The sequence below is a fragment of the Lacerta agilis genome, chromosome 3 (assembly GCF_009819535.1).
Source record: "Lacerta agilis isolate rLacAgi1 chromosome 3, rLacAgi1.pri, whole genome shotgun sequence".
NCBI classification, from domain to species: Eukaryota; Metazoa; Chordata; class Lepidosauria; order Squamata; family Lacertidae; genus Lacerta; species Lacerta agilis.
In genome coordinates, this window is record NC_046314.1 from 80,768,510 (window position 1) to 80,796,190 (window position 27,681).

A 27,681-nucleotide genomic window follows, 5' to 3' on the forward strand; every position below is an offset into this window, starting at 1 on the left:
TAGCTTAGAGAGCTATGGAGGTGCAGTTTGTTTGCTGCTTGCATCTATCTCAACTCTCGAAAATCAATTTAATAGAAAAGGAGTGCAGTTTAGCAATTGCATAGCGACACAAAAATACAAGTCATCTCGAGTCAGAGTAACAGTCTCAGATACACGATACGTTTGTATGTATCTTCACACCGTAGAAATGCAAAATAACAAAAGGCTAAATGCAGTAATAAAGTAGCAGAAGCGACTAGCATGAGTTTCTCGAAGCGACTAGCATGAGTTTGGCCAAACTGCGGGAGGCAGTGAAAGATAGGCGTGCCTGGCGGGCTCTGGTCCATGGGGTCACGAAGAGTCGGACACGACTGAACAACAACAAAGCAGCAGAACTACAGATACCATCATGCAATCGGAACAGATGCACTGAGCTCCTCCCCCATTCGTGCGAGGCTTTGTTTTCAAATAGTATAGCCACATCTTCATATTTCTTTCAGGAACTTCCTCGGTGCTAAATCTCTGTTGATGGCAACGCATTGCATCAGTTGGAAGGGATTGATCTCTTTAATACGGTCATTGCATCAGGTTGAGATGAAAGTTCAGGGCATGTTCTGTGTGGCTCAGCTGTTTGCTGTGACAACTACCCCATCCAGGAACTACTAAAAGTATATTTGCTATACTGAAACAGCTTATAAGATAGGACAGTGTTTTTCAACCACTGTTCCGCGGCACACTAGTGTGCCGCGAGATGTTGCCTGGTGTGCCATGGGGAAAATTGAAAAATTCGAAAGATTAAAAAAAACAGCCAAACAGACCCAGGTTGCGCACTGAATAAAGTATTTTATAATTTTTCATATTTCTGTTTACTTACTATTTCATAATAAAGTAATTATAAAATACTTTCTTTGTGTTTATTTGATTCCTATTCAAGAGAATTACTTTATATATAGTCAATATAGGCACAGAGTTAATTTTTTTAACATTTTCTAATGGTGGTGTGCCTCGTGATTTTTTTCATGAAACAAGTGTGCCTTTGCCCAAAAAAGGTTGAAAAACACTGAGATAGGATAAAGGTGGTCACTGTGGGTGCTCTTGCTCAGAGAAAACCAACTGAAATTAATGAACATGACTAAATTAGGTTCATTAATTTCAATAGTCCTACTTTAAGTAAAACTTAGTTAAATGTGATGCTTTGTATCAGGTTAATTGTCATTAGGGCTGTCCATAGCAAAAACACAATTATCACTTTCATAGCACTTAAAGAAATAACAACTGCTTTCCAAAATGTATTCCAAAATGTGTTTAGTTCATTACCGCAGTACAATGAAGTAGTTTATTTCCATATAATCCAAATTGTGATTATGTGTCAGGGGCAAGTGGGGGAAGAAAACATAATGTTATAGGTGCTAAAATTTAATTAAGGTTTGGGGTGTCAAAGCTAATTTCCTTGGAAGTAATAACTAGACTCATGTGAATTTAATATGTGTGTTAGAAGTTGCTTCTGGAATTAGCACATGTAAAAGCTAGTTAAGTAGGCAGCTTCCTGGATTGTTTATTGGACATTGTAATCCTAGTAAAATCAACAATTGTTAATGAAATCAGACTGTCTAGAGCAGAGGTTTTCAACCTTTTTGAGTCCACTGCTCCCTTGAACATTCTTTCTGTGGCATGCCTGTGGGGCTCAGGAGCCCAGTTATATCACCCCTTGCCTGCAGAGCTGGCAGCCTCTTACTCTTTTTCAAACATGCTCCCTTGTGGAGTGTTCCCTCAGCCTCCTCTCCTCTCCTGTCTCCTTGGGAGTCCTCTGGGCAGCTGCTGCTGCTGCCCCTCCCTCACACTGCCCCACAGGGGCCTGGGACTTGTCTGTCCATTTCCAACAGGAAGGGCTGGTGGACTGGCTGGCTGGGCTCCCTCACCCGCTTGCTTGCTTATTCTGAGGCCGCCTCAGCTCCTGACAACCAGCACAACCCTGGCCAGCCCCAGAGAGGCACCATTTGCCTGCTGAGCTTGTAACCAGAACTGCTGCAACAAACAGCTGTACAAGCCTTTAGGAGGCAGAGACGCAAGAGGGCATCAGAGGATGGAGGGAAGAAAGAAAGGAAAGAAGGACAGAGGCCAGTGTTGCCCACCGAACCCTTGACCATTCAAGGCACCCCAGGGTGCCACGGCACACTGGTTGAAAGCCACTTGTCTGGGGGAATTAACCATGAGCAGTTCAAAGGAAATAGGTGTTTGAATGTAACCCAGCCAGATGGGCGGGGTATGTATAAATAAATAAATATAATAATTATAATAATATGAATGGAGTCCTCTCTCCCTCTGTAGATGAAGAGGGCTTAGTTTAGGGGAAGGGTAGTGATGTAACCAGGACTAGGTGCTTGAAGCCACCTCCCCATAGAGCACATCTTTCAGGAGCGAACTGGTAGTAAATCACACCGTGGAAGTAGGAGTTCGTTCACAAAGATGTGATTGGCACAGACTTGTCAGAGTGTCAGGCTTAATGAGCACAGCAACTCATCTCCGGTTTATCTTGCCACCCATGAAGCAGTTGCTGATACTGAAGGTCCCACCTCCCCACAGCTGCCTAAGTCCCCTCCTCTCCAGGATTCCCGCCCCCCCCCCCAAAGAATCAAGAGACTGCATATACACAACCAGTCTCTTCACCCTTGTTATACCTCTTCCTAGGACTAGGATTGAAATAGTCACTCAGCCATGAATTGCACTGGGTTTCTCACTCACAGGCTTGTTAGGATAAAATGAGGAGCGGGGAGAACTGTGGTGTGTTCCTTGAAGAGAAGGGATACAAAACTAATAAGCTAAATAAAAAACCATTCAAGTTTAGTAAAATGTATTTCATTTTGTTAAATGGAGTAGAACCAGGGCTAGCACTAGATGTCATGAAAGTACAACAAATTGTGATTTTCATTAAAGTATTGTTGTATTTTTACTCCCAGAAAAAACGGAGTTTATTGATTTTCAGTCTCTGGTGCAACATATTTTGATAATATATATAACTTGACTTGGCTTGAGTTGGGGGGGGGGGGCAGCGGCATTCCCCTCAAGCAGTAAATTTGCCAGTAAAACGTCTGGGGCCAGCCTTGAGTTAAAAGGGGACCTTCCCTTTGGGTTGCAGAGCACCTACTGGCGCCACGATCTTCTTCCTCGCCCACTGACGTCCCTAAAAAGTTCCCATGATGCTCCGGGAGGGCGGCCATTCAAACCAGAGCGACGTAGAAGAGCAGAAAATGGCCGCGCCCGGAGCGACGCAACAAGAAGGTAAGGCCGGGCTTTGGGTTTTCGACGGCGCCCCCTTCCCTTGTGGGTCTCTGGGCCTTCGGCATCACCGCGACCGAGTGACGAGGCCGCTCCGCCTTCTCTCTCCCTCTCTTTCTGCGCAGCCGACCTGCCTCGCGTCGCCGACTCCGGCTTGGAACTGCGCGACGTTCCCGCCGTTGCCGTGACTGTGGCGCCGGCACCGCCCGTGGCTTCGGTTCCCGGCGGCGCCTCCTCGGTGTCTGTGGTTTTCCCCGGCTTCGTGACCCGCGAGGGCTGCTTTCGTTTCACCTCCGAGTTCATGAAGCACGTCTTGTACCAGAGGCAGCAGCTGCCTTTGCCTTACGAGCAGCTCGCCTGCTACTCCCGGAGGCAGTTTCCGAAATCCCCCGGCCAGGTGAGTTGAGGCTGTTCGCGCATACACGGGATTGCATCCTCGCGTTACACGCTGTGCACACGGGGAAGCGCTGGCAGAGTTTTTTGCTTTCGCTTCAGGCGCATCAAACCGACACTGGCTCAAGGATGTTAACTTGTGTGGCAAAAAAGGTCTCTCCCTCGCACGGTTTTCCGGATGTTTACAGAGATGAGAGAATGTGGTTTTTTTGTGGGGGGTAGACTATTAAGCCACACGTGCGGATGTATTCAACATCTTTTTCCTCGAAACAAAATAGGAAATTCTTTCCAGTAGTACCTTAGAGACCAACTGAGTTTGTTCTTGGTATGAGCTTTCGTGTGCATGCACACTTCTTCAGATACACTGAAACAGACTTTTCCTCATACTTGCAACCACAAATACAAATTGGGATCTTCGCTTTACCTCTGGGTGGTTATACTTGGTTAAAAGTATTTCCTGTGTTCTGGAGGTCGCTCTAGATTCAGCTGCAGTTTATCCTCTGTGGTTTCATATGATTGTGGCAAGTATTTGGGGGCAGCCTCTGCATTGTGATAACAACTTGTGCATTTTAAAAGGGATTTTAAAAATGGGAGCAATCAGACCTCATTAAACTCCTAACTATGAGTCTAACAGGGTGACTAAGAGCATCACTGGCTAACTTGGATGCATTGGGTGAAAATGTACTTGCGCTCTGTGGTTCTATAGGGTGGAGTAGCCCCTACCTCACTGATTATATGGGGGATGGATGCATGTGGTTGATTCTTCATTTAATTTTGAAGGTAAAATCTGTGGGAATGTTTTGGCATGCAGGAGAGGATATATTGTTTAAGATATCCTATTCCAACTTGTGTTTGCAAGTCCCAGAAATTAGCAAGAGTTCTCATTCCCCTTTAAACATAATAATTGTTCTTAGGACTGGATTAAGCAGGAGTTCTGAAGTAATGGGTGCTACTGATGCTGTGTACATCACAAGGACCCACAAATAGTTTCTGCTTCTTGGCATATGTACCTGCAACAATCATGTGCTGGAAAATGCAGTATTACTGGAAGGAGGGAATAACTCGGTAGAGCATGGGGTTGTGCGTTCCAGCCCCACGTTGGGCAAAAGAGTATTGCATTGCAGGGGGTTGGAGCAGATGACTCTCGTGGTCCCTTCCAATGCTATGATTCTACTACTGTTTCATTATTATAAACTTTGATAATGTGCCTTTACCACTTTGGAGTCTTTACCATGGTGTCAATTGTCTGCTGTGGCTAGAGTTGTAATCCCTCTGAAGAAGCAGGTCCACAATCTGGAGGTACTCCTGGGCCCACTTCTGCTGCTAGTTGCCCAAGTAACCTCAGTGGCTAGGACAGCCTTTTATCACCTTCAGTTGGTAAGACAGCTGTGGCATTTCCTGCATTGGGTTAGCCTGACCAGTTTATTCATGCACTGGTAACTCCAGCTTGGTTACTGCAATGCACTTTAAGTGGGGCTGCCCTTGAGGCTGATCCAGAAGCTGCAGCAAGTGCAAAACGTGGCAGTTGGACTACTTATTAGGGCAGAACAGCAGAATATGACCATCACATTATGCCTCTGCTGAAAGAATTCCACTGGCTGCCAAATGGCTACAGAGCTTGCTCCAAGGTGCTGGTATTGTACTGTGCATCCTACAGGTACCATTCTACCAGGTGGTCTGTGACGCACCATGTTGGAATGGGGTCTTCAGTGTGGCAGCATATGTCCTTTGAAACTCCCTCTCACTGCATATCAGGCAGCAGCTTTCTCCATTGGTGTATCAGTGCCTGCTTAAGAAGTTCTTCTTCCTCTAAAATCTTTATCCCAGTTGGTATCTGCCCAGGTCCTGAATTGATGTTATGTATATATGTGTGTGTTAGTTTAAAAAACTATAAATATAGAAACAGTTTAAAAGTTGCTTTTAAACTTTTTATATATGCAACAGTTTTATATACAATACAGTGGTACCTCGGGTTACATACGGTTCAGATTAAGTACGCTTCAGGTTACAGACTCCGCTAATCCAGAAATAATGCTTCAGGATAAGAACAGAAATTGTGCTCTGGCAGCGCAGTGGTAGCGGGAGGTCCCATTAGCTAAAGTGGTGCTTCAGGTTAAGAACAATTTCAGGTTAAGAACGGACCTCCGGAACCAATTAAGTACTTAACCAGAGGTACCACTGTATGTCGGTTCATTGTAAATCACTTCTAGATAGATAACTCACGGGAAGAGATTCATAAATATAATAATAAAAACAACAAATGATGTGGTGAGCTGGTATGTAGTGACTAGCTCCTGGCAAAGAGATAAATCCTAAAATAAAGATTCACTGCTTATAATTAATGGCCATGAGCTTACTATGCACACATGATACTTCCTAGCATATAGGTAGGTGTAGTATTGTAATAATTGTCCCTAATCTGCTTGGCCCCTGCTGCCAACCTAGCAGTTCGAAAGCACGTCAAGTGCAAGTAGATAAATAGGTACCGCTCCAGTGGGAAGGTAAAGCGTTTCCGTGCGCTGCTCTGGTTCGGCAGAAGCAGCTTAGTCATGCTGGCCACATGACTCGGAAGCTTTCTGCAGACAAACACCAGCTCCCTTAGCCTATAGAGTGAGATGAGCGCGCAACTCCAGAGTCATCTGCAACTGGACTTAACGGTCAGGGATCCCTTTACCTTTACCTTTTTAATGTGCTGGTATTAATAACAGCAAATTTAGCTATTATAGAAATGACTTACAATATGACTAACCCCTGGCTAGCTTCGTACATTAAGGTACTCACCAGCTACACCTTTCTGGCATCTTCCAGAGCTTAGAGATCTGATTGACTGGCAGTCGTTCTTCAGATTTGCACTTTCGGGCCCCTACCAGAGCTCCTTTAATATGACAACTGAACTTGGAATGGCTCTTGCATTAATAGGGATATTATGCATTATATGAAAGATACTAAGCAGACAAAACCTCACATTTTCCAATTTTCTAAAGCAGCGTTTTGAACTCCTGCATTATATCTTCCTAGCCAAGGCTGCATCTTCTGTGGAACTTGTCTGTTGTATGTTTGTTGGTTTAGTATGGAACTGGGAACACCTGCTTCTATACTTGTTTTGATACCTTCCAAAGGACAGTTCCCAAAGCTGGTCATATTCTGATGCAGATTTTATGGTGTGTGAGAAACTTTGAGTGAAATGGCACTACAGAAATATTAAGTCTTTGTATTTATTGGGGGAATGAATTCCCCTAATTTAATGGGTGCTGTGCAGCAGTTAAGAGAAAAGTGGCCACTGAAGACAAACCACCTTATTAGTAACTGGCTTATTTTATTTAAGTAGTGATTTTGGTATGTTATGATTATGACACTTTTTCTGGTTTGTTCTATATGTTATCAATTATATGCCTAGACTTTGAGATAATGTGTGAAATAACTATATTAAAGATTAAATATTGTCATCTTTTCACCTAAAATATTGACATCATTTCAACCACCTTAACCTCACAGGATGAAGATGTGGTCAAAAAAATCAATCCAAAAGATCAAGACAACAGCAACAAGAGGTGTCAGCAAGTACTGAGTGAACTTGAAGGAATGTTTCAGCACTTAGAAAACATGTTCAGTTTGACATTGGTCCCACGAGTTCTTATTCTGCTTGGGGGCACTGCTGTCAGTCCCAAAGAACTCTATGAGATCAATCTGCAAGGTATCTCCATGAGCAGTGCTGATGAGAGTCTGCAGACAGGAGCCTGTATTCGCAAGCTTTTCCGTTCGCTCTTCCTGGCAGATGTATTCAGCGAGCTTCAAGCCGTTCCCACTATGAGTGTCGTCGTTATGGTTCAAGGGCACCGCAACTGTGGTGTTAACTGGTTCAGACCGAAACTAAACTACAAAGTGCCAGCCCGAGGGAGGAAGTTGACAGTCAGCTTATCGTGCAGTCACAGCAAGAATACAGTCCTTTCTGCCAATCAGGAGATGAACTTTACCTTGGATGATTACATATGGTTTCAAGCTCCAGTGACAGTGAAAGGGTTTCGTTACTCTTGACAATGTTTTTAAAAGAGAATGCTTAACTTCCTGTCTCCATATTGCTTTGTAATAAATCTGATCAGCTGCAGCCACAAGTTCCCCTCATTTGAACCTTTTTGCCAGACCCCTTAGAAATCTGTGATGCGCAGATGAGCACTATCATATTCTCCAGAGTTAACTTCCTTTCAAAATGATGGCGCTTAGAAGCAGATCCACCTTGGATTATAGGAAGGGCCTTTGGGAAATTGATTCAAAAGGGAAAAGAGATTGCTTTAAGGCCTACGAAACCTATTACATGGTACTTGAAATAGTTATACCAGTGGGGGAACTTCCTACATAATATTATATTATGGACTATGTTTACAGGTAGATAATTACAATGTTCATGAATTGCTTTGGATTCTGTGATTGTTCAAGAATCTGGCAAAAGCCATATAACACGCTGCTTTTTCCTGTGTAATAAATGTTACCGTCTAAGGAGCTATTGTAAGGGTTGTGGCCATAATTAAGAGGAGCACAAATCCCCTCAACACTGGAGCCCTAATAACTTTTAAAGTTTGCATCCCTACAGGATTATTAGAGTGGGAAAAGTTGGTTTAGAAATACTTATCTGGTGCTGCGCAGGTGCTTTGAACTACAACTCCCACCATCCCTGACCATTGATCATGCTGGCTTCAGGTCCTGAGAGTTACAGGGCATGTGGAGGGCACTAGGGAAGGCTGCTTGTGGATAATGATTTGTCTGAGAAATTACAAATTGGGGTGAAAACACTTTCTAAATTGTGGAATGTATAATAATGGAAGCCTTTTTGGCTGAAGTGTAGGATACAAATGTTATCTCTCATATTGAAAAGCTCATTTTGCTTTCCTAACAGTTTGCGTACATGAGTACTCTGATCAAGCCTTCTCCTGTGTTTGTCTCTGTTAGTCAAAACTAGAAGCTAACATTGTAAAGGTGCTTTTTTGGAAAAGACTCTGAAGCACAATCTTTGCTGTAATATCAGCTTCTATAAAGCCGCACAAGATGTTTTGCTCATCTTCAATTGCTGTGATCAAAGTGAAGCTATAGTTTTGCCTTCCCCAACCTGGTGTCCTCTGTGTGTTGTTGAACTCCAGCTCCCATCAGCCTCAGCCAGCATACCCAGTGGTAAAGGATGATGTTATCCAAAGCATCTACAGGGAATAAAGCTGGTATTGATGATGTAAAAGCAGGCGACAAAGCAGGTTCTCTACTCATTTGCCACAGTGAAGAAGAAAAAGAGTTTGGATTTGATATCCCGCTTTATCACTACCCGAAGGAGTATCACCCAGCAGCTGCATGTGGTCACCCAGCAGCTGCATGTGGAGGAGCGGAGATGCGAATCCGGTTCACCAGATTACGAGTCTACCACTCTTAACCACTATACCACACTGGCTCTCATGGCACTGATGTTCCTCATCAATGAAGGTAAACTGCAGGGTGGGGCTGGGGGGTTAGGACAACTACTGTTGGGCAAGCATTAAAGGAACTAGCATCCTGTTCCCAAACAATGGGCAACATTTTACTTAATGTGAACATACCCACTATGAAGGGTCTGAACACTTTACATTGAAGTGAGGGAGGAGTAACATTTATCAAAAGAAGCTCAAGACATGTAAGGATAATTGGATGTAATAGGTTTTCCTCAGTTCCCTAAGGAAAGATTTTTGAGATGGGAAGTATGAGTAATAAGGAACTGCAAGTTGGATTTTGTTCCGTTTGGAAGTTTTCAGGTTAAAGTTGAGACCTATGGGAGATCTAAGAACATCTGTTACTTCTTGGACCAAAGGCATTTGAGCTCCATTTAAACTATTATTTACAAAGCTGCTTGCCTGTTCTGTGACAGAATAGTTGCAGACTTTAAGGGAGAGTTTCTCTAGTCCCCAGCATTATGGATTTTCTGACCTTTGGGACATTTTTGTATTGTGTTCTAATTGTTCTGGGAGAGGCTAAACAAACATCCTGCTTTTTAAAAAATGCCTGTTGAAAGCTAACAGAAGCACAAAAGAAGCTGCATCGGTTACTGTAGTACAAAATGTTATAGCTACTGAATGTATTTTTATAAAACAACAACACTTTTTTTCCAGAGAAAATAGCATGGATTATGAGAAAAGTTGACTTGCCTTCTAAAAGGCTGTATAGTGGAACCCAGCCCTTGACTGTGTTCCCAATCCTAACTTTACAGCCCCTGTGTGCAAACCCAGTGGTAATCCACTATAATCTTACAATACAGAACACTGTTAAAAAGGTTGAGGAACTGTTTCTTCCCACTGGCCATATTTCCTTGAGGAAAATCTGTTGGGGGACTACAAGGCAGTAGTGGGTGAGGTTCAGAGCCAACAATACACAACCTCATTCCATTCGCCTCTCTCACGCTACCTTTTCCCCTGCACAGCAGTTAGGCTTATACTGGCACCAATGCAAGCTGTTTTTCACAAGGGGGTAGCTCCTTTCCAGCTGTAACTTTCTACCAAAAATCGTCGTCCTTGCATGGCAATTTGCTTTCATTGAAGCAGTTAAAGCCTATTTTCTAAAGCGTAATTGCACAAAGCATAATCCTGGGTGAGGCAGGACTGAAAGAGGAGATGCTGCTTGCCAGATGGGGAGGTTCCTCACCCCTGGGAAATGTTTCTGTTTGACTTTTGTGAAGAAGAAGAAGAAGAAGAGGAGTTTGGATTTGATATCCCGCTTTTCACTACCCGAAGGAGTCTCAAAGCGGCTAACATTCTCCTTTCCCTTCCTCCCCCACAACAAACACTCTGTGAGGTGAGTGGGGCTGAGAGACTTCAAAGAAGTGTGACTAGCCCAAGGTCACCCAGCAGCTGCAGGTGGAGGAGCAGGGAAGCGAACCCAGTTCACCAGATTATGAGTCCACTGCTCTTAACCACTACACCACACTGGCTCTCAGTGTGAAATGAAATGTAAAATGAATCTGTCTCGTAACAAACCTTGTGAAATGAAATGTAAAATGAATCTGTCTTGTAACAAAACTTGTAAAATCATAATAAGTCAAGAACTCTACTACCTTGGCTTTAAAAAGAAGTTGCTTTAATGTAAACAGTGTCTCCCCCCCTTTTTTACACTACTTTGTATGGCTTCCACAGCTAGCCTCATAGAAAAATACTTGCCTATCCAAAACTTAAGGAGTAAATACATGCTTTAAGTGCTGTTTAGTTGTTGGAAAGCTTCCAACTCTTGGTTCATAGAGCTCTCTGCAATGCTTGTGCCATTTAATATTAACTTACAGGTGTTCCACCTTCTTCACAAACTGCCTGAAGTCTTGAGCTAAAAGCGCCGGTTCCTCAAAGGCAGCAAAATGTCCGCCCCGTGGCATGTAGGAATAGGTGACAATGTTCTTAAACTTCTTCTTTGCCCAGGAACGTGGGGCATGAGTAAGTTCACCAGGGAAGGCAGCAATACCAGTAGGAACATAGACTTCAATCCTGTAGCGGAAGATACCATAACTTCTCAAGAGCTTACTGGATAACATAGGAACTATTATCTAAGAAACACTGTTTCTTAGTAAGACTCACTGTGGCAAGTTAAGAGAACATGCTCTTCCATAGCCCACCCATTAATACATATTGTATCCATTGTCTTTTCCAACCATGCATGCAAACTAAACTATGGCTGGTTCACTAGTTATAGCTGTTCCTGGACTGGGACAACCTGTCTTTATAACTCTTGTTTTAATAACCACATAACTGGATGTGGAAGCTTTCCACAATGTGGTCTATGTGGTATGGGGTTTAAGTACCTGCTGACTCCTGCTATGAGATCTTTGAGGGAGGCCATGCTCAAAGTGCCTTTGCTGTGTCATGATAAGAGAGAGGGCCTTCTCCTTGGTGATACCCCATTTCAGAATGTCTGTCACCTAAGTGGATAATTTTCAGGAGTGCACTGATGGCTCAGACTTTGGGGACATAAATGTGAACTGGATTCCAATAGTGTCTTGTCTGCTGCATTATGGGAGTTGTCTCTAGCGATGCACTTAAATGTTTAAATTACATTGTAAGCTGCCCTGAGCTATAGGAGAAATAATAGAACGTTACTAGTGAATACTAATAATATATGGGCAACCATGAGGGTTAATGGTTCTCTTCTTGTAGATGGGTTGCAAGAGAGTTGGGTTTGAAGCTTTCACTTCGGCTTTATAACAATAATGGACCCTGTGATAGTTTTGGTAATTGGGAAAGAAGCCATCATGGACTTTGTTCTCTTAGTGAATCATTTATACAACTTAAAACTTGGAGAGCAATTACCTGATCCTTAGGCATTGCCAAATAATTCCATAATGCTAGTTGGGGCTTTGTTTATTTCCTTTGAATCAAAGCATGCAAGATTTCAAAACTTGCTTTCAAAAGCAAATTTGTTGTTTTCGAGGAAATACTTCTGTATGAAACAGGAATATTGTGCTTCTATTATATAACCAGCTATTGCTACTACCACCATAACAGCTATAAAAATGCCTTAAGACAGAATGCACAGCATCTTCGCAGTGCAAGGACTTCTCTTAAAACAGCTTCTGGTACCTCTTCCTTACCTGTTGTCAGGAGCAGTATGGGGACTCTGGGAAAAATTCTCCTTGTAAAAACGCATTGATGGTACAATGGAGGAAGTGACCCAGTAAATCATGATATTGGTCAAAAGGTCATCAAGAGAGTATTTCCTAAACAGAGGAGTTTAAAGCATTATAATAGCTTTTTACCATCATACCTTTGGTACTTGACTGCAATTTGGTCTACTAATACAGAATAGAAAGTGAGCTAATAACATGCTACCTTTGGGGTGTGTATACTGAGAAAAGCAGTAATAGGTTTAAAAAAATACGCCAATTTTATTGGCTGTTTGAGATGAGAACTCCCCTCCCCCTTCCTAAAAAGGATCCTCACCCCATTACACTTGTGGTACAGACCTTTCCAGACCTCCATTGTCCATGTTCCGGAATGATTTGTCTGTCCAGGTGGAGAATTTCTCCAGGATGTATGCAGCAAGTCCCACAGGAGAATCATTCAATCCACAGCCTAGATCAGGAAAACAGCATATTACCGTTTACATCAGACACTTGCACCACCTCTGGCTAGGAACTGGGCCCTGCATGGGACTTGCTCAGAGATCAAAGTGAGAAGTAGGGCTTTGGATTGCAACCAACTTAATGCCACATCATTCTGGATGTTTTAACTGCAAGGGCCTGGTTCTTCCAAGTATCTAGTTAACCTGGCTGGAGGGGAAAAAAGCATTTGGCTAGAAAAGTGGCCACTGGGAGCACAGGGGTTGCTGCAGCCTTTCATTTATGGTACCTTGGCAGTTTGCTCTCTTCCCCCCTCCATGTAAGCCCATTACCAGGGAAGCTTATTGTGTGAATCTTGTTTACTTGCAGAGTTATTTTTGCTGTCTGTAAAAGTGGGGGACAGAGATCTCTCTGTGTGTGTACAGTAGTCTTGTCTAGGGGTTACATTCCTGGGGAGGGATACAGCATAAATATGAAATCACGTATAGCCGAAACAACACCTTGGAATCTTACCTTCCGGAGCAAGTCTGAGACCTTCCCAGAGCCCGGTAAGCAGGACAGAGAGCTTAAAAGCTATTTTTGTGCTGGGAAAACCTGGCATGGAAAGAGCTTTTGAGCTCTCTGCCTTGTGTGTGTTTAATTTGTGCAATATCAGCTGTCTGGCTACCAAGCACGTACAGCTGTGATCATGCAGGTTAAATGCACATAAGTTGTAATCCTACTGTATTACTTTGCCCTCCTTCATTTGCTTCTGCATTTGTTGGCATCCTTCAGTCTCAAGAGACAATGGAGTCCGCCTCTGGGGATGAAGGCTTCTAGGAGCCACAGGTGAGCTGAGTGCAGAGTGGGGACCAAAGGTGGACAAGCTACCCCAGAAGGAGCATGACGTGTCCCCTACCAGTGCTACTACCCGTCCCTTGACACCCTATACACTCCTTTTTTGCAATAGAAAGTTATAATTAATGAAGCCTGATTAATCCAGATCTCTAATTTATTGCAGTTATTCCTATGTGCTTTAGCTTATATAATTTCATTCTGTATGGGGGAGACTAAAATGCCTCTTTTTCAGTGGGAGCTTCACAAAACTCAGGATGATCAACAAACCTGCTGTGTCAGGCTTGGTGGCCTGGATGTGTAAGTAACCAGATTCTCGCAAAATTTCATACACATGCTTCTCAAAGTATGGGAATAAACGACGCACGTCTTCCCTGGTGAGGCCCACCAGCCATGGTACGTAGGCTCCCAGTAGTAAACCAATCAAGCTAACATTAGTGATGAAAACCATGTTCAGATGAAGCCCTTTTACAGACCTGAAAAGAAGGCACGGAGAGTTTTCCTAAACTTTCTAGTAAATGTGCTTTGGCTAGCATTAGAGTAAGAACCAGAAAACATGGATGAACAGTGAGAAAATACTTGTATACACAGGCAGGGATATATTGCTGTTATTTAATACTGCTTTTAATAGTGGTTCTTGGGCTAGCTGGCATTTCTCAGTTGCTTCCTGTAAATTCAATTAGGAGCTAAATCTGGATTTTCTTCAGGGCAGAAATTGGTTCCTCATGCAGATGTAATCCAAAGCCTATGTTTCTGTTCTCAATTACTTCCATGAGTCCTGCTTTGACGACAAATGCTCATTATATTCGCCGACGTCCTTGCAAACAACAACCCTTGCAATGCAGTAGTCCAACCAAGTTGCATGAAGAAAGATTATGCCTAGATAACCCCCTGCTTTATAACGTAAAGATAAGGTAAAAGTAAAGGACCCCTGGACGGTTAGGTCTAGTCACAGGTGACTATGGGGTGCAGCACTCATCTCGTTTTCAGGCTGAGGGAGCTGGCATTTGTCCACAGACAGCTTTCCAGGTCATGTGGCCAGCATGACTAAACCGCTTCTGGTGCAATGGGACACCGTGACAGAAACCAGGGTGCACGGAAATGCAGTTAACTTCCCGCCACAGCGGAACCTATTTATCTACATGCATTGGTATGCCTTTGAACTGCTAGGTTGGCAGAAGCTGGGACAGAGCAACAGGAGCTCACCCTGTCGCGGGGATTCGAACTGCCGATCTTCCGACGGACAAGGCCAAGGGGCTCAGTGGTTTAGACTACAGCGCCACCTGCTATACCTTTACCTTTATAACGTATAGATATGCACAGCCACTAATTTATGTTGAATGATGAGGAATATGTAACAGAAGGACCTTTACTTACTGTGGCACCATCTGGGCTATGTTTGTGGTGATCTTGGAACCCCAGTCTCCACCCTGTAGGTAATAATCCTGGAAGCCAAGTCTCTGCATTAGCTTGTGAAAGATTCGAGCAGCAGCCAATGAATCAAAGCCTGTCAGTGGGGAGAAAAAGTATCATTAAAAGACTCCTACCACAGCTTTTAATTATAAGCAGCACCCTGGAAGTCCCTTCTTGGTTTATCTGCCACTTACCCTGTTTGTGAGGGGCCTCTGAGAAACCATAACCTGGGATGGATGGACAGATGATCTCAAACACCACATTTTCGCCACTCAGTCCATGACCAGTAGGGTCCGTAAGCAGTGGGATGATCTTATAGAATTCATAGAAGGAGCCGGGCCAACCATGCACCATCAGCAACGGCCTGGCACTCTGACCTTTCGGGGTGTGAGATGGTTTCACATGGATGAAATGAACTTCAATTCCTGCCAGAAATCCAAAAGACAAGTTTTAAGTGCTAGTTGCAGCAGAGAAAGCTCACTGTGGAAAATGGGGTTGGAGGGGTTGGGGTTGGATTGAAAGGATTCAGCCCATTACAGGATATATTTATGTGTAGTTCAATGGGGAAAGAATTCACCTTCAATGGTTGTCTTATAATGTGGGTACTGGTTGAGGATTTTAACTTGTTTTTGCCAGTCAAACTGGGTTCTCCAGTAGGAGACCACTCTCTGCAGATAGTTGGAGTTGAAACCGTAGTTGAAGGCAGCCCCTTCCAGTGGTGATGTGTAGCGGGTCTGATCGAGACGCTGGTACAAATCCTGGAGAGGGGGGGGGGAGAGGAGAGGAGAGGAGAGAGAGTCTCCATAAAGAATACTTTCAAAAGTGAGGCATCCTAATCTCTATGAATAGTTCTTAGAGGATCAAAGGCTTTCCACTATATATTGGGGGTAAACAAGCTGACCACGTCGAGGGTTTGCCAAATGTGCCTTCCTCTTAGCACGTTTCTCCCTTTCATCCTGAGTTTGAGCAACTTCAAAGTCCATGACACCTTTGGTAAAGCCTGTTCTCCAACTGGAGAGTTCGCAGGCCAGTGTTTCCCAGTTGTCGGTGTTTATACCACTTTTTAAAGATCTGTCTTGAGATAGTCTTTAAACCTCTTTTGTCGACCACCAGCATTACGCTTTCTATTTTAAGTGTGGAATAGAGTAGTTGCTTTGGAAGACAATACTCAGGCATCTGAACAACATAACCACTCCAATGAAGTTGATGTTGAAGAATCATTGCTTCAACACTAGTGATCTTTGCTTCTTCCAGTACACTGGCATTAGTTTACCTGTCTTCCCAAGTGATATGCAAAATTTTTTGGAGACACCGTAGATTGAATTTTCGAGGAGTTGGAGATGGCGTTTTTTAAGTGGTCCATGCTTTACAAGCATACAGTAAAGTTGGTAGTACAATAGCTTTGTAAACAAGCATTTTGGTTTCCCTGCGAATGTCCCGGTCCTCAAACACTCTGCACTTCAATCAGGAGAAAGCTGCCCTTGTGGAAAGATAACTGCCTAGGTAGGAAAAGTGGAGGTCATACTCTGTGTGTTGCACATACTACGTTGTCATCAACATACTGAAGCTCTATGACGGAAGTTATGATAACCTTACTCTTTGCTTTCAGCCTTGTTGTTGTTGTTCAGTCGTTCAGTCGTGTCCGACTCTTCGTGACCCCATGGACCAGAGCACGCCAAGCAGGCCTATCTTTCACTGCCTCCTGCAGTTTGGCCAAACTCATGCTAGTCGCTTCAAGAATACTGTCCAACCATCTCGTCCTCTTTTGTCCCCTTCTCCTTGTGCCCTCCATCTTTCCCAACATCAGGGTCTTTTCTAGGGAGTCTTCTCTTCTCATGAGGTGGCCAAAGTACTGGAGCCTCAACTTCAGGATCTGTCCTTCCAGTGAGCACTCAGGGCTGATTTCTTAAGGATGGATAAGTTTGATCTTTTTGCAGTCCATGGGACTCTCAAGAGTCTCCTCCAGCACCATAATTTCAGCCTACTCAAGTTAAAAGAGCTTTCCATCTATTTGATATATGGTTTCTACCCTGGTGGGGAGTTCAACAATATGTAGGGCAATGTATAGAGATCTTCCCAGCCCTTCTCCAACACAGTAATGCTTGAATTACTAGGGTGATGAAACCTGACACCGTTCCCCTGTTTCAGCTAAACCACAATCCTCTGCAGCCTTCTAAAATCAGGAGGGTGGGGCGCCTTCACAAAAGATAACATGGCGTGGCCACCTCAGGATCACCTGTAGTTCATGTAATTAGTAGCTGGAGAGTCACAGTAATACAAAGCTTATTTGCTAGCATAGTATTGCAATGGCACAGGAAAACTGGCCTGGCCAGTTTGGGCTTTACCAGCATCCTCATGTGCATCAGGCTGACCTAAAAAGCATGACTAACATGATTGGGTGAAAAGAAGCTAGGCAGCTACAGAACCGAAATGTGATCAATCCTTAGTGTAATCCTACTCAGTTGGCAGACTTACCCACTCTCAAGCTCTCACAGGGCAGTTAGAACATCAAAACACAATATTAAAAGCAGTTTGAAACAAATTACTATCACAAAAATAAGCTGGGTCCTAAAAATATATGGTACATCTCAAGTGTCAAAAGCCATAAATTTTACGCATAACCCCCCCCCCCTCCAATTGCCCTCTTCTCATTAGTACTGTACCTGGATTTCCTCCTCTGATGTCTCTACTTTGAAAGGTCTAATTCCTTTATCTTCTACATCAGTATGTGGCCTCTCTCCAGAGCCCCACCATCCATCTCCCATTTCTAGGGTCTTCATCCTCTGCCTAGACAGAAGCCAATATACTAGGAGGCCTCCACCTCCGAGCGCACAAGAAGCTGCAATCATGTTTTTCTGGGGTGAGTCATAAGACCTAGAAAGGCATCCAACATTTTGTGAGGCAAAGGCTGATAAGCAATCTATGTGTGCAGAAGAAGGAGTACTTGCAAGTCTCCTTAGAAACAAATGGTGGAGTTTCACTGAAAATTCTTCTCGGTATTTAAAATCGTAGCTTAGTAGAAATTAATAGGACAAAAAAGTAGTTCTGAAAAAAACATATAATCAAAGGTTGTATATGCAAGTGTTCTTTAAACATTTTAATCACTCTTTTATGCTTGCAAGAGGAAATAAAGTGAAATTTCATTCTTTGTTGGGATCAGCAATGGCCCGAGAAATAAAGATTGGGGTAGATGGTGACACAAATAAGGCAAGATTTGGTCTATGTGTTAGGTTTCTGCAAAATAAATAATAGTATATTTTACATTAACGCTCCAATCCCAAACATATTTCAGAAGTAAAACCTATCGATTTTGATTGCATGATTAGGATTGCAGTCTTGTTTTAATAATTTCCAGTTATCAATTGTACTTTTCAGGCTACAGATTATAACTGAATATGCATTTCATTCAAATAATCCCAGTGGTAGGGTGAGTGGGTGAATTACTTGTTTGGGGTGACTTGCACACCCCCCTTTTCTTGCTCACCCATGCCACCTGTGATTTTGATTAGATAAACAGAGGATAGTAATTTGCACTGAGAGTTTCCAGGCACTATTGGTATTCTAAAAGTTAGACTAGTTGGAAACTATTACTACTGTCATCCTGTGATGTCTAAATAGCTACTGTGTTTAAGACTGGGTAATTTGAAAGGAGCCGAATCATATAAACAGAATGGGCATACTCTGGGAATATATTTCAAAGCGGAGAACTCGGTTTCAGTCCCCATTTTTTTTAGCTTGGCATAACTGTCAATCTGGATCCGTTTTTAACTGTGAGTTTACATGTGGTTAATTTCATTCCTTGAAAATAATAGAGGATGAGGTTGGGTGCATTTTGTTTGCATACAGCTATGAATGTGCAAATGTAGGCATATCTGAGCATAACATTTTGCTTCATACAGCTATCTTAAGCAGTGAGGTATGCCTGTCATTCCTGTAAAGTCTAGGGGGAAAATACACTACTATTAATTTTAAACAAAATGGCGGGAAGTGCTGTAGAACAGGCATAGGCAAACTCGGCCCTCCAGATGTTTTGGGACTACAATTCCCATCATCCCTAGCTAACAGGACCAGTGGTCAGGGATGATGGAAGTTGTAGTCCCAAAACATCTGAAGGGCCGAGTTTGCCTATGCCTGCTGTAGAAGGTGAACACAGCCACGTTTTTAAAGAGAAAATACTTCTAATGAGCACTGCTGCAGGAATTAGGAAAACTTGTTGGCATTCTGCCATTTTTCATTTTGTGAAGAGCACATAACTATCCTAGATGTTCTAGTAACCTCCTTCACTGCACATTCAACCATTTGTGAATGGCACTTGAATTTTGGAATTGTTAATGGAGTGGTCACAATATTTTAACAGTTCATTGTTTGTCATGTTCCTGATTATTGGTGGCTCGTATGTGTCAGTTTCTGACCATTTTATCATTTGTTGCCACTTCACTGCTTTAAAATCGAGGGTTGGCACTCGAAATGGACGAACTAGTTGAACGTGCAGTGAAGGAGGTTACTAGAGCATCTAGGCTAGTTATTGGAGAGAAAAGACGTGATGCTACCATCAAAACAACAATGAACAATCGCTCTAAATTCCCAAAGCAAGAGACAAAGAAGGACTTTGCAGTGGAATTTGCTGCCAAGGAGTGTGGTGGAGTCTCCTTCTTTGGAGGTCTTTAAGCAGAGGCTTGACAGCCATCTGTCAGAATGTTTTGATGGTGTTCCTGCTTGGCAGGGGGTTGGACTGGATGGCCCTTGTGGTCTCTTCCAACTCTAGGATTCTATGAAATAGACGTTAGTGTAATGCATAAAAGCATATTTTTAGCATGATATAATATGGTGCACTGTACAATGCATATTGTGCATAAGGCAGAATTTTATTAATTACACAAAATGTAAGCATTTAGTACAATTTATACCTAAGTAATTAAGTATAATGTGATGTTTTGACGCAACACATAATATGAGTGGCGTTTTATTGTTTATGTTTAGTACACCGTTTGCTTAATTGTTCCATATAATTTTTTCAAAACCATGGTTTTTCAACATGTTTTATCTTAAATAAATAAATAAATATTGCAGAAAATAATAGTATGCAACTATTATTGCTCTACATAAAACCTAAAATTTATGTTTATTAGTTCACAATTTAACATACTGAGAATTAAATGAGTCAAATTCCTATGTTTTTATCACTCGTGGTGAGACAAAATTTCAATTTGTAGGAGCAGGGTCTAAATATTAACCGATTTGTCCCAAATTTGAAATTTAACTATGTTTATACCATACACCTGAGATAAGATCTAGGGAGGAAACATTTTCGGGGGGAAATTTTTTATGACCCACCCTAGCGCACAAGCTATTTCCGGCACTCCACTGACCCGAAAGTGGACAGCCACGCGCCGGTAAGAGCGGGTGGCGGGGGTTGCCGCAGGCCGGAAAACTGAGTCCCTCGGGCCGTATCCGGCCCGCTGGCCTTAGTTTGGGGAAGCCTGTTCTAACCCATCCTTATTTCTAAACTTTGTTCCATTCTCTTATGTAAACTGTGCACCTGGCATGTGATTGTGGGTTGTACTGGTACTTTGGCCCTTTTGCCAATGCCTCTGTGAAGGGCTACCCTTTGCCCCAGGCACAGCAGTAACAAAAAGCAAGCTTATTAATGCACAAAGCATTTCAATTCCTGTCTGAGCACAATAGAGCAACCAGCAGAAGCAGTTAAGCAGTGCTTTTCTGAATATTCAAAATGCTTTGCACAATCTTTCTTGCAATCCTTACGTCCTGTATTACCCTCATTTTGCAACTGAGGTTTTCTACTGAGAGGCAATGATTTACTTAAGGTCACTTAGTGAGTTTGTGGCAGGAGAAAGTAGATTTCCATGAAACCACCAGTCTGGGTACATATGACATAGTGAGCAGTTTTGCTATTAAGGGACACCTGGATTTCTGCAAACCAGGGACTTTGCCCTATTCCAAGTTTCTGAGCTCCTTAGAAGCAGAGTAGTCAGATCCTTGTTTATTTAAATCTCACAAGGATTTAGCTACTCAGAGGCCTTATCCTGGTAAGATATGGCATTGATTCAGCACCAAGCAGCTTTAGTAGTGCTAATCTGCCTCAAGCAGGATCAGAACTTGATGGCTTTATGGAGGGGTCCATCTTTCCAGCACTTCCTCTGCAAACAGTCCTAGGCTCCTTTCAGTTTGTCCTTTGGCACATATCTGAAGAGAGCTTTAAAAACAAACTAGCCATTCTACTTAACTATGCACTGAAATTAAGAGATATATGGTGTTTACCAACCTGATGAACGCCTGCTTGTGAATAAAAAGAATAAATTGGAGGGTGTTCCCACCCATGGGCGTAGCCAGGGGGGGCAACTGCCTCCCTAAATCAAGCGAATAAATAAAAATAGAAACTGTAGGAAGATTTTGACAGACTTTTCTGAGCACTTGGGGTCAAAAGAAAGTAATTTAAAACAACTGTTGTTGAGACATTTCATTCAGAATCTGTTTGACAGAGAACGATGATAGGCAGGTGTCATGCCCCCCCCCCAACATAAATCCTGGCTATGCCTATGTCCGCACCTCTTTTCTATGTATGTTTATGTAGGAAGTAGGTATTCTAAATCTACTTGAAACAAGACTGTGATTACCTAACTGGGCTGGTAGCTATTCTAGATTCATTGCTCCACAATAAAAATAGTGAATTGCCCTTTGTCTCTTAATTTCTGTGCATAGTGAACTGGGTTGGCTGCCCTGGTTTCAAGACTCTACAGCCAGCATTCAGGCCAGAGCCTCGCCAGTTAGCTTCTAGCTAAATATCAAGTCCACCCCATAAGCTCCCCCAAGAGCAGCACATGCAGTCTCCTCTTTACACTCACCTGACATTCTGCAGGATCTGCTGCCACATGTCTGCAAGATGGGCCTATGAATCAACAAGAGTGCAGCTTTGACCCAGGGCTAATGCCTTCGGAAAACCCTTCCTAGGTAGTACAGTACTTCCTCCTTCAACTGCCTGTTCCCTGTGCTCCATTGAGTAAACAAAAAGATTACATAGTTTCCTAGTGCCACCTACTGCCTAAAGGCATGTTTCCATGATGGCTAGCAGGACTGGTCAGAGACATTTTGAGGCAGAGCAGCAAATGGCGCCCCCTGGCTTTCTCTCTTTCTTCAGTACTTCTACCACACATCCCTAGTGTGCTGCTAACACTATATGCATGGGTGAGACTGCCTAGTTTTAGTTGACGTGACAGAACCTGTGCTATATATGAAAGTCAGGGACGTTCAAATGGCAGCAAGCATTGTTGACCCTGGGGCTTCTGAAAAACCCTGGGTAAGACACAGAAATGGGAGTAGGTCTAATAAAGTTAACACCATGCTCACTTCTCTGGCACCAACATGTCCAAAACCACTTGGCGTCACATCTCTCTGAGGTTCCATATTTTTTGAAATACAAACCTGGCCAATCTGTTCCAATATAGAGCAACTGCAGTAAACTCCACATATAAAAATTGCTTTTCGCATCGTGACCTCTTGGGATCACAACACAGAACTGCTTTGGCTGAGTTTCATTGCAGCCCACGCACCTGTAAGCATGTGCTCCGGTTAGCTTTGAGGATGCCACAGCAACTTTTCTCTACTCGGGCAACTATTTTGGAAACAATAAGACTTTCTGTAAATCCGCTTCAGGGAGTGTTAAGTTGTGGGTGGACACAGCAGACGACACAGTGATTTCCAAACAGCTCTTGTTTATTCTCAGGCTGGAACAGAAGTGAGCTGAAGGCCTCAGCAGCCTGCTTATATAGAACTCAGCTACAAAGCAACAGTAACAACTTTCTGTAGTTAACCAATCCCTGAACGTCACTTTACAATCCCTCTTTTGCATATGCTGACCTGAGTGAAAACTGCAGCAGAATGAACTATATACACACACCCCTAGTGGCCTAGGGTGAGAACTTCAATACATAACAGGGATAATTTTTATTCTTAAAAGGCTTTAGCCACTTCACTGACATTATGAAAACTCCTAAGATGCCTCTCAGAACTGGCTATCACGTTATAACGAAATCCAGGCACACATTTACCTTTCAGATAAACACTCTGCTGCTTCTCCTTTCCCCTTCTAAAGGTGAAGGTAAAGGACCCCTGGACAGTTAAGTCCAGTCAAATGTGACTATGGGGTTGTGGCGCTCATCTCGCTTCAGCTTTTGTCGACAGACAGCTTTCTGGGTCATGTGGCCAGCATGACTAAACAGCTTCTGGCGCAACAGGACATCGTGACAGAAACTGAAGTGCACTGAAACGCCCTTTACCTCCCCACTGCTATGGTCCCTATTTATCTACTTGCACTGGTATGGCAAGTAGATTTATCTACTTGCACTGGTATTACTAGGTTGGCAGGAGCTGGGACAGAGCAACGGGAACTCGCAACCGTCATGGGGATTCGAACTACCGACCTTCTGATCAGCAAGCCCAAAAGGCTCAGTGGTTTAGACCACAGCGCCACCCGCATCCCATGCTTTCCCCTTCTACCTCCTGTTAAGTGGCAGTGACCAACAGGACATCAGGAGACAGCCCTACATACTGTCTGCTACTGCTCTTCCCTAGGAAATGGAAACAGTAAATTTATCAGTAATAGCTCTGTTTGCTGGGCTAATATAATCTGAGTGGATTAATTCTGACAACACAGTTTACGAAGGAAGACTATACCATCTGGACAGATACCAAATCTTCCAAATAGAGTGTTCAAATTGAATTATCCCAAGTAAGCCGCTCAAGGGACTTTTAAGATTATTGTTGTTTTTGCGTAATAATCACTGAATTGTTAGCCTCCCCCCCTTTTTTTTGCATAGGATCCAGACAGTGTTTTTCAGGTTTTGTTTTTCTGTTTAAAGATGTTGGATTTTCCAAGTGTTCAAATTATAATATCATGTTATCCAGTTTCTTGTGTTCTATGTCAGTGCAGACAGTCACGACCGTTCTTCAGGCACTGCATAACGCAATGGCTATTGGATCCACTATACTGTGATTAAAAAAACCCAATGATGGCAGAAATGGGCATGAAACTGGACTTCTGTGAAGAAAAATATTTGAAAATGAAAGTTTTGGGGACTTTAGTAATGAAAGTCAAGCTGTGCAGTTTCCTGCCAGCAGATCTATTTGGGAAGCTACCCTTTAATAATCTGGGAATATTTCTCATGAGTAGATCCATTTGTGGGATTGCAACTCTATGAGTAGTATATTACAGTGCATGGGATTATTTGCGCAGGGGAAAATTTGTGTTTTAAAGGTATGGTGTGTACACAGCCCTAGACTTACATGATCTGATAGTTGGTTTCAAACGCTGTACACGCTAACATCTTTCTTCTAGGAAAGTGATCAATTGCTACATGCTGCTTAGATTCCACAGGAACATTTTGGTTTGTTTTGGGATGATCCAATAGGAAAATACAAAGAAAGCTCTCGTCGATATACAAATAGTCTCCTCTGTATTTGTACAAAAGTCGGGGAGGGGGACGCACACAGAGAAAATGGCTTGGAGGGTTCAGTGCTGGCCAGATTAAGTGAACAGAGCCTCAGGCAGACAACAGCTGCAGTGGGCCGCCTCCCAGGAATAGGGTGGACATGCACAGAAAACATCTGTGCTTTTAAAAATCTTTTATTTCTTTGTGTTTTCGTCTGGAACTCTTCTGTGCAAGGAGTGGCCCTGCCTTGACCCCTGCACAGTCCCTATCCTGAACTCAAATGCTTCCAATTGGTGGTGGGACACTAGCTTGTTTGTTTGTTTTAGCACTCCATAGATTCCTGGGATGCTCCAGAAGGCAGTAATTTATACTGTAATACGGCAGTAATTTATACTGTAATACGGCTGCATTTCAACGTTCAATGCTGTACTGTAAGGCCATCACTCCCTCTAATAGCAAAATCAGGTATTGAGTGCCAACACCTAAGAAATCAAAACAGGTTGGCTTCAAAGCTCATTTCCCACCTCAAGGAATTCTGGGCACTGTAGTTTCCTCCTCACAGAGTTACCATCTCCAGCAACCCTATTAGAGTGAATTATTTGAGGCGGGAAATGTGTTTCAAATGTGCTTTAAAGGTATAGCGTGTACCCAGCCTAAGAAACAAGAGGGAGGTATCATCATGCTCAGGGGAACCCCAAAGTTTGCAGAAGCACAAGAAGATCTGGGGAGAGGGGAACTAAGTCAACAATCTGCCTCCAAACAGCTCAGTGAGAACTGAACATGGTCAGTAGCCACAGAAAGCCAAGTGTCTGCGTTTGAAGGAGTGGTGGAAGAAAACCGGGACTGGATGGGAATGCGAACAGAGTGAATATCTTTCAAAAGGGTCTTGTGTGGTTGGCTAGAACTCTGAGCTGAAGCACTCCACACTGCAACACTTGATTGCAGTTATCACTTGCTTCAGTACTGCAATCGTGTGGGAGACTGGATAGAACAGGGGTCAGCAAACTTTTTCAGCAGGGGGCCGGTCCACTGTCCCTCGCACCTTGACTATATTTTGAAGAACAAAAAAATGAATGAATTCCTATGCCCCACAAATAACCCAGAGATGCATTTTAAATAAAAGCACACATTCTACTCATGTAAAAACACCAGGCAGCCCCACAAATAACCCAGAGATGCTTTTTAAATAAAAGGACACATTCTACGCTGGTTCCTGGACCGTCCACAGGCTGCATTTAGAAGGTGATTGGGCCGCATCTGGCCCCCAGGTCTTAGTTTGGGGACCCCTGGGATAGAATCATAGATTTGTAGAGTTGGAAGGGGCTTACTTTTGTTCACAACAGCCATGACCTTCACCTGTTGTGGTTTCACCTGCAGGTCTGGCACATCTTGACATCTTTGAGCCTGCTGTCTAACAGGTCAGACCAGAAAAAGGGAAATACTCAACATGTGTTTAATCCCTCAGACCTTCAGCAAAGGACCTGGGGCCTGCCAGGTATCCCCTCTTGATGCCACTGGAATCTCAGTAGGATGCAAAGATTAACAAGCGGTTTGCAACATGCAGGACATCCTAACCCACATAATTCCCTGCAACCAGGGTGCAGTTCATAAAAGTATATTGAGGGCTCAGGAGTCAATGCTATAAGGCCTCCCAGTGACAATGGTCCTTACAGGAGAAAGGGCAGCTAAGCAATTAAAGGAAGTGTCAGATATCGTCGTAAATTTCCTGAGTAAATGCTGAGGAATAATCCATACCTGCTGCCTTGGGAGAAGAAAAGGCCAAAGAGTAAACCCTGCACAAATCCAGAGTGAAGTCCTTCCAGCAACTCCTGCAGCCCATCTGGTTTCCATCTCCAGTGGTTTGACTTCACCCCCAAAAGCTCACTCCTCCTCCATTGTCCCCCGAGACAGAGGGATGCCATGCCAACATCTATCTTGGGAAGGTCTTAACTAACTTTAGTCATCCAGCTTTGGCTGCATACTAGTTTAACTGGCAAGGCATCTGTGCTGTCTGGAGGATATTGGGCCATCAAGACGGTTCTTCATTGTCCAGGAGAAAGTGCTTGGCCAGAGGGTCGTTTCCCCCTTATGGCTGGTATAGAACTGTAGTTATTAAACTTGAAATGAGTTGGAGGGAGGAGAAAGAACAATGAGAACAATAAAAGCACCAGGCAACAGATCATGAGGCAAGGTTGTGATCTGTTAGTCTTGCCGCCTTTGCTGCTCCTACTAGTCCCCACATTGCCATGATGAGGACCAGCAGAGATCACCACAGGAATTGGCACAGCCCTATGATGGCTTGTGCATGTCTGCTCACTTGAGTCTTGTCACTAAAAAAAAACCTGTCTGGAAGCACCCCAAGAGTCTTCTTGTTAATCGGTGATCATAGTCTATGTTCTTTAGTGTATGCACAGCAAATTGTTAAGCATTTGTCATACAGAAGCACATCATCCTTCTATCTCTAAAATCAACAACCACTGCATTCAGTTTTTAAGAGGCCATTATAAACAGGACACAATCAGCTCAAGTACAAATGTGTAACCACTTGTTCCCGGAAATCAACCTGCAGGCGAAGATCTTGTGTAGTCCTGGAGCAACTGCCAGGGAAAATAAACAGCCGTCAAGTTGCAACGCCCTCTCCAGGACTGCATTGTAGCATCCAGATCCACCTCAGTGTATATAGCAAATTGCCTGGTCTTTTTACCTTGGTCAGACACAAGGCAGCAATACAGAGACATCCATTAGGTGGGACTCCATCAGGATTTTAATTTGGAATTGTGGAATGATAAGGGATTCTGGTTCTTCTTACTTGCAGGAGACAAGAAGGAAGAGGCAAGCAATAAAATCTGGAGTGGGGTGCAGTGGTGGTGGGGATCCCTGTACATGTCAGTTTTTATTTTAACTCTAAAATGACATATTTCTGTCTCATTAGCTGTGGGATTAAATCCATGCTTCTGTAGAAAGACAAGGGGCCCATGATACATTCTTTGCAGAAATTTCAAAATTATCTTTCTTTCTTTCTTGGTCCCCTTCCCCAAAATACTTGTCACTGCATTAATACTAATATGTATTAAAGTGGTGGAAAATATGTCAGAAAATATACCTGCTAACTATACTGATGGCTGTACTACGGCAGGCAGCTCATGTATCTGCACAAAGAGCAAGAGCAATGCATATGGAATTGCTTCCAGCTAGCTATACATTATGGTAGTCAACTGTGAGGCTGAAGTTCTGGGTGGGCTGGTAAAATTTTGGCCGGTGAACAACACACATTCCCAATTCTTTCCTTGCTGT

At 43.3% G+C, this 27,681-nt stretch overlaps 2 protein-coding genes across 2 annotated transcripts; one reads left to right on the forward strand and one right to left on the reverse strand.

Moving 5' to 3' along the window:
- Positions 1-3,176: 3,176 nt before the first annotated feature.
- On the forward strand, positions 3,177-8,622 carry MAD2L1BP (MAD2L1 binding protein). Its single transcript, XM_033145445.1, has 3 exons — positions 3,177-3,258; positions 3,315-3,652; positions 7,144-8,622. The coding sequence occupies exons 1-3, from the start codon at positions 3,177-3,179 to the stop codon at positions 7,681-7,683; spliced, it is 960 nt and encodes a 319-aa protein (XP_033001336.1). The 3' UTR covers positions 7,684-8,622.
- A 2,087-nt stretch (positions 8,623-10,709) lies between these two features.
- LOC117044103 (epoxide hydrolase 1-like) lies at positions 10,710-21,907 on the reverse strand. The gene is made up of 9 exons (XM_033144530.1): positions 21,805-21,907; positions 17,605-17,815; positions 15,519-15,699; positions 15,136-15,366; positions 14,906-15,035; positions 13,799-14,004; positions 12,599-12,707; positions 12,227-12,352; positions 10,710-11,126 (listed from the first exon to the last, which is right to left on the reverse strand). The coding sequence occupies exons 1-9, from the start codon at positions 21,831-21,833 to the stop codon at positions 10,925-10,927; spliced, it is 1,425 nt and encodes a 474-aa protein (XP_033000421.1). The 5' UTR covers positions 21,834-21,907; the 3' UTR covers positions 10,710-10,924.
- Between the last annotated feature and the right edge of the window lie 5,774 nt (positions 21,908-27,681).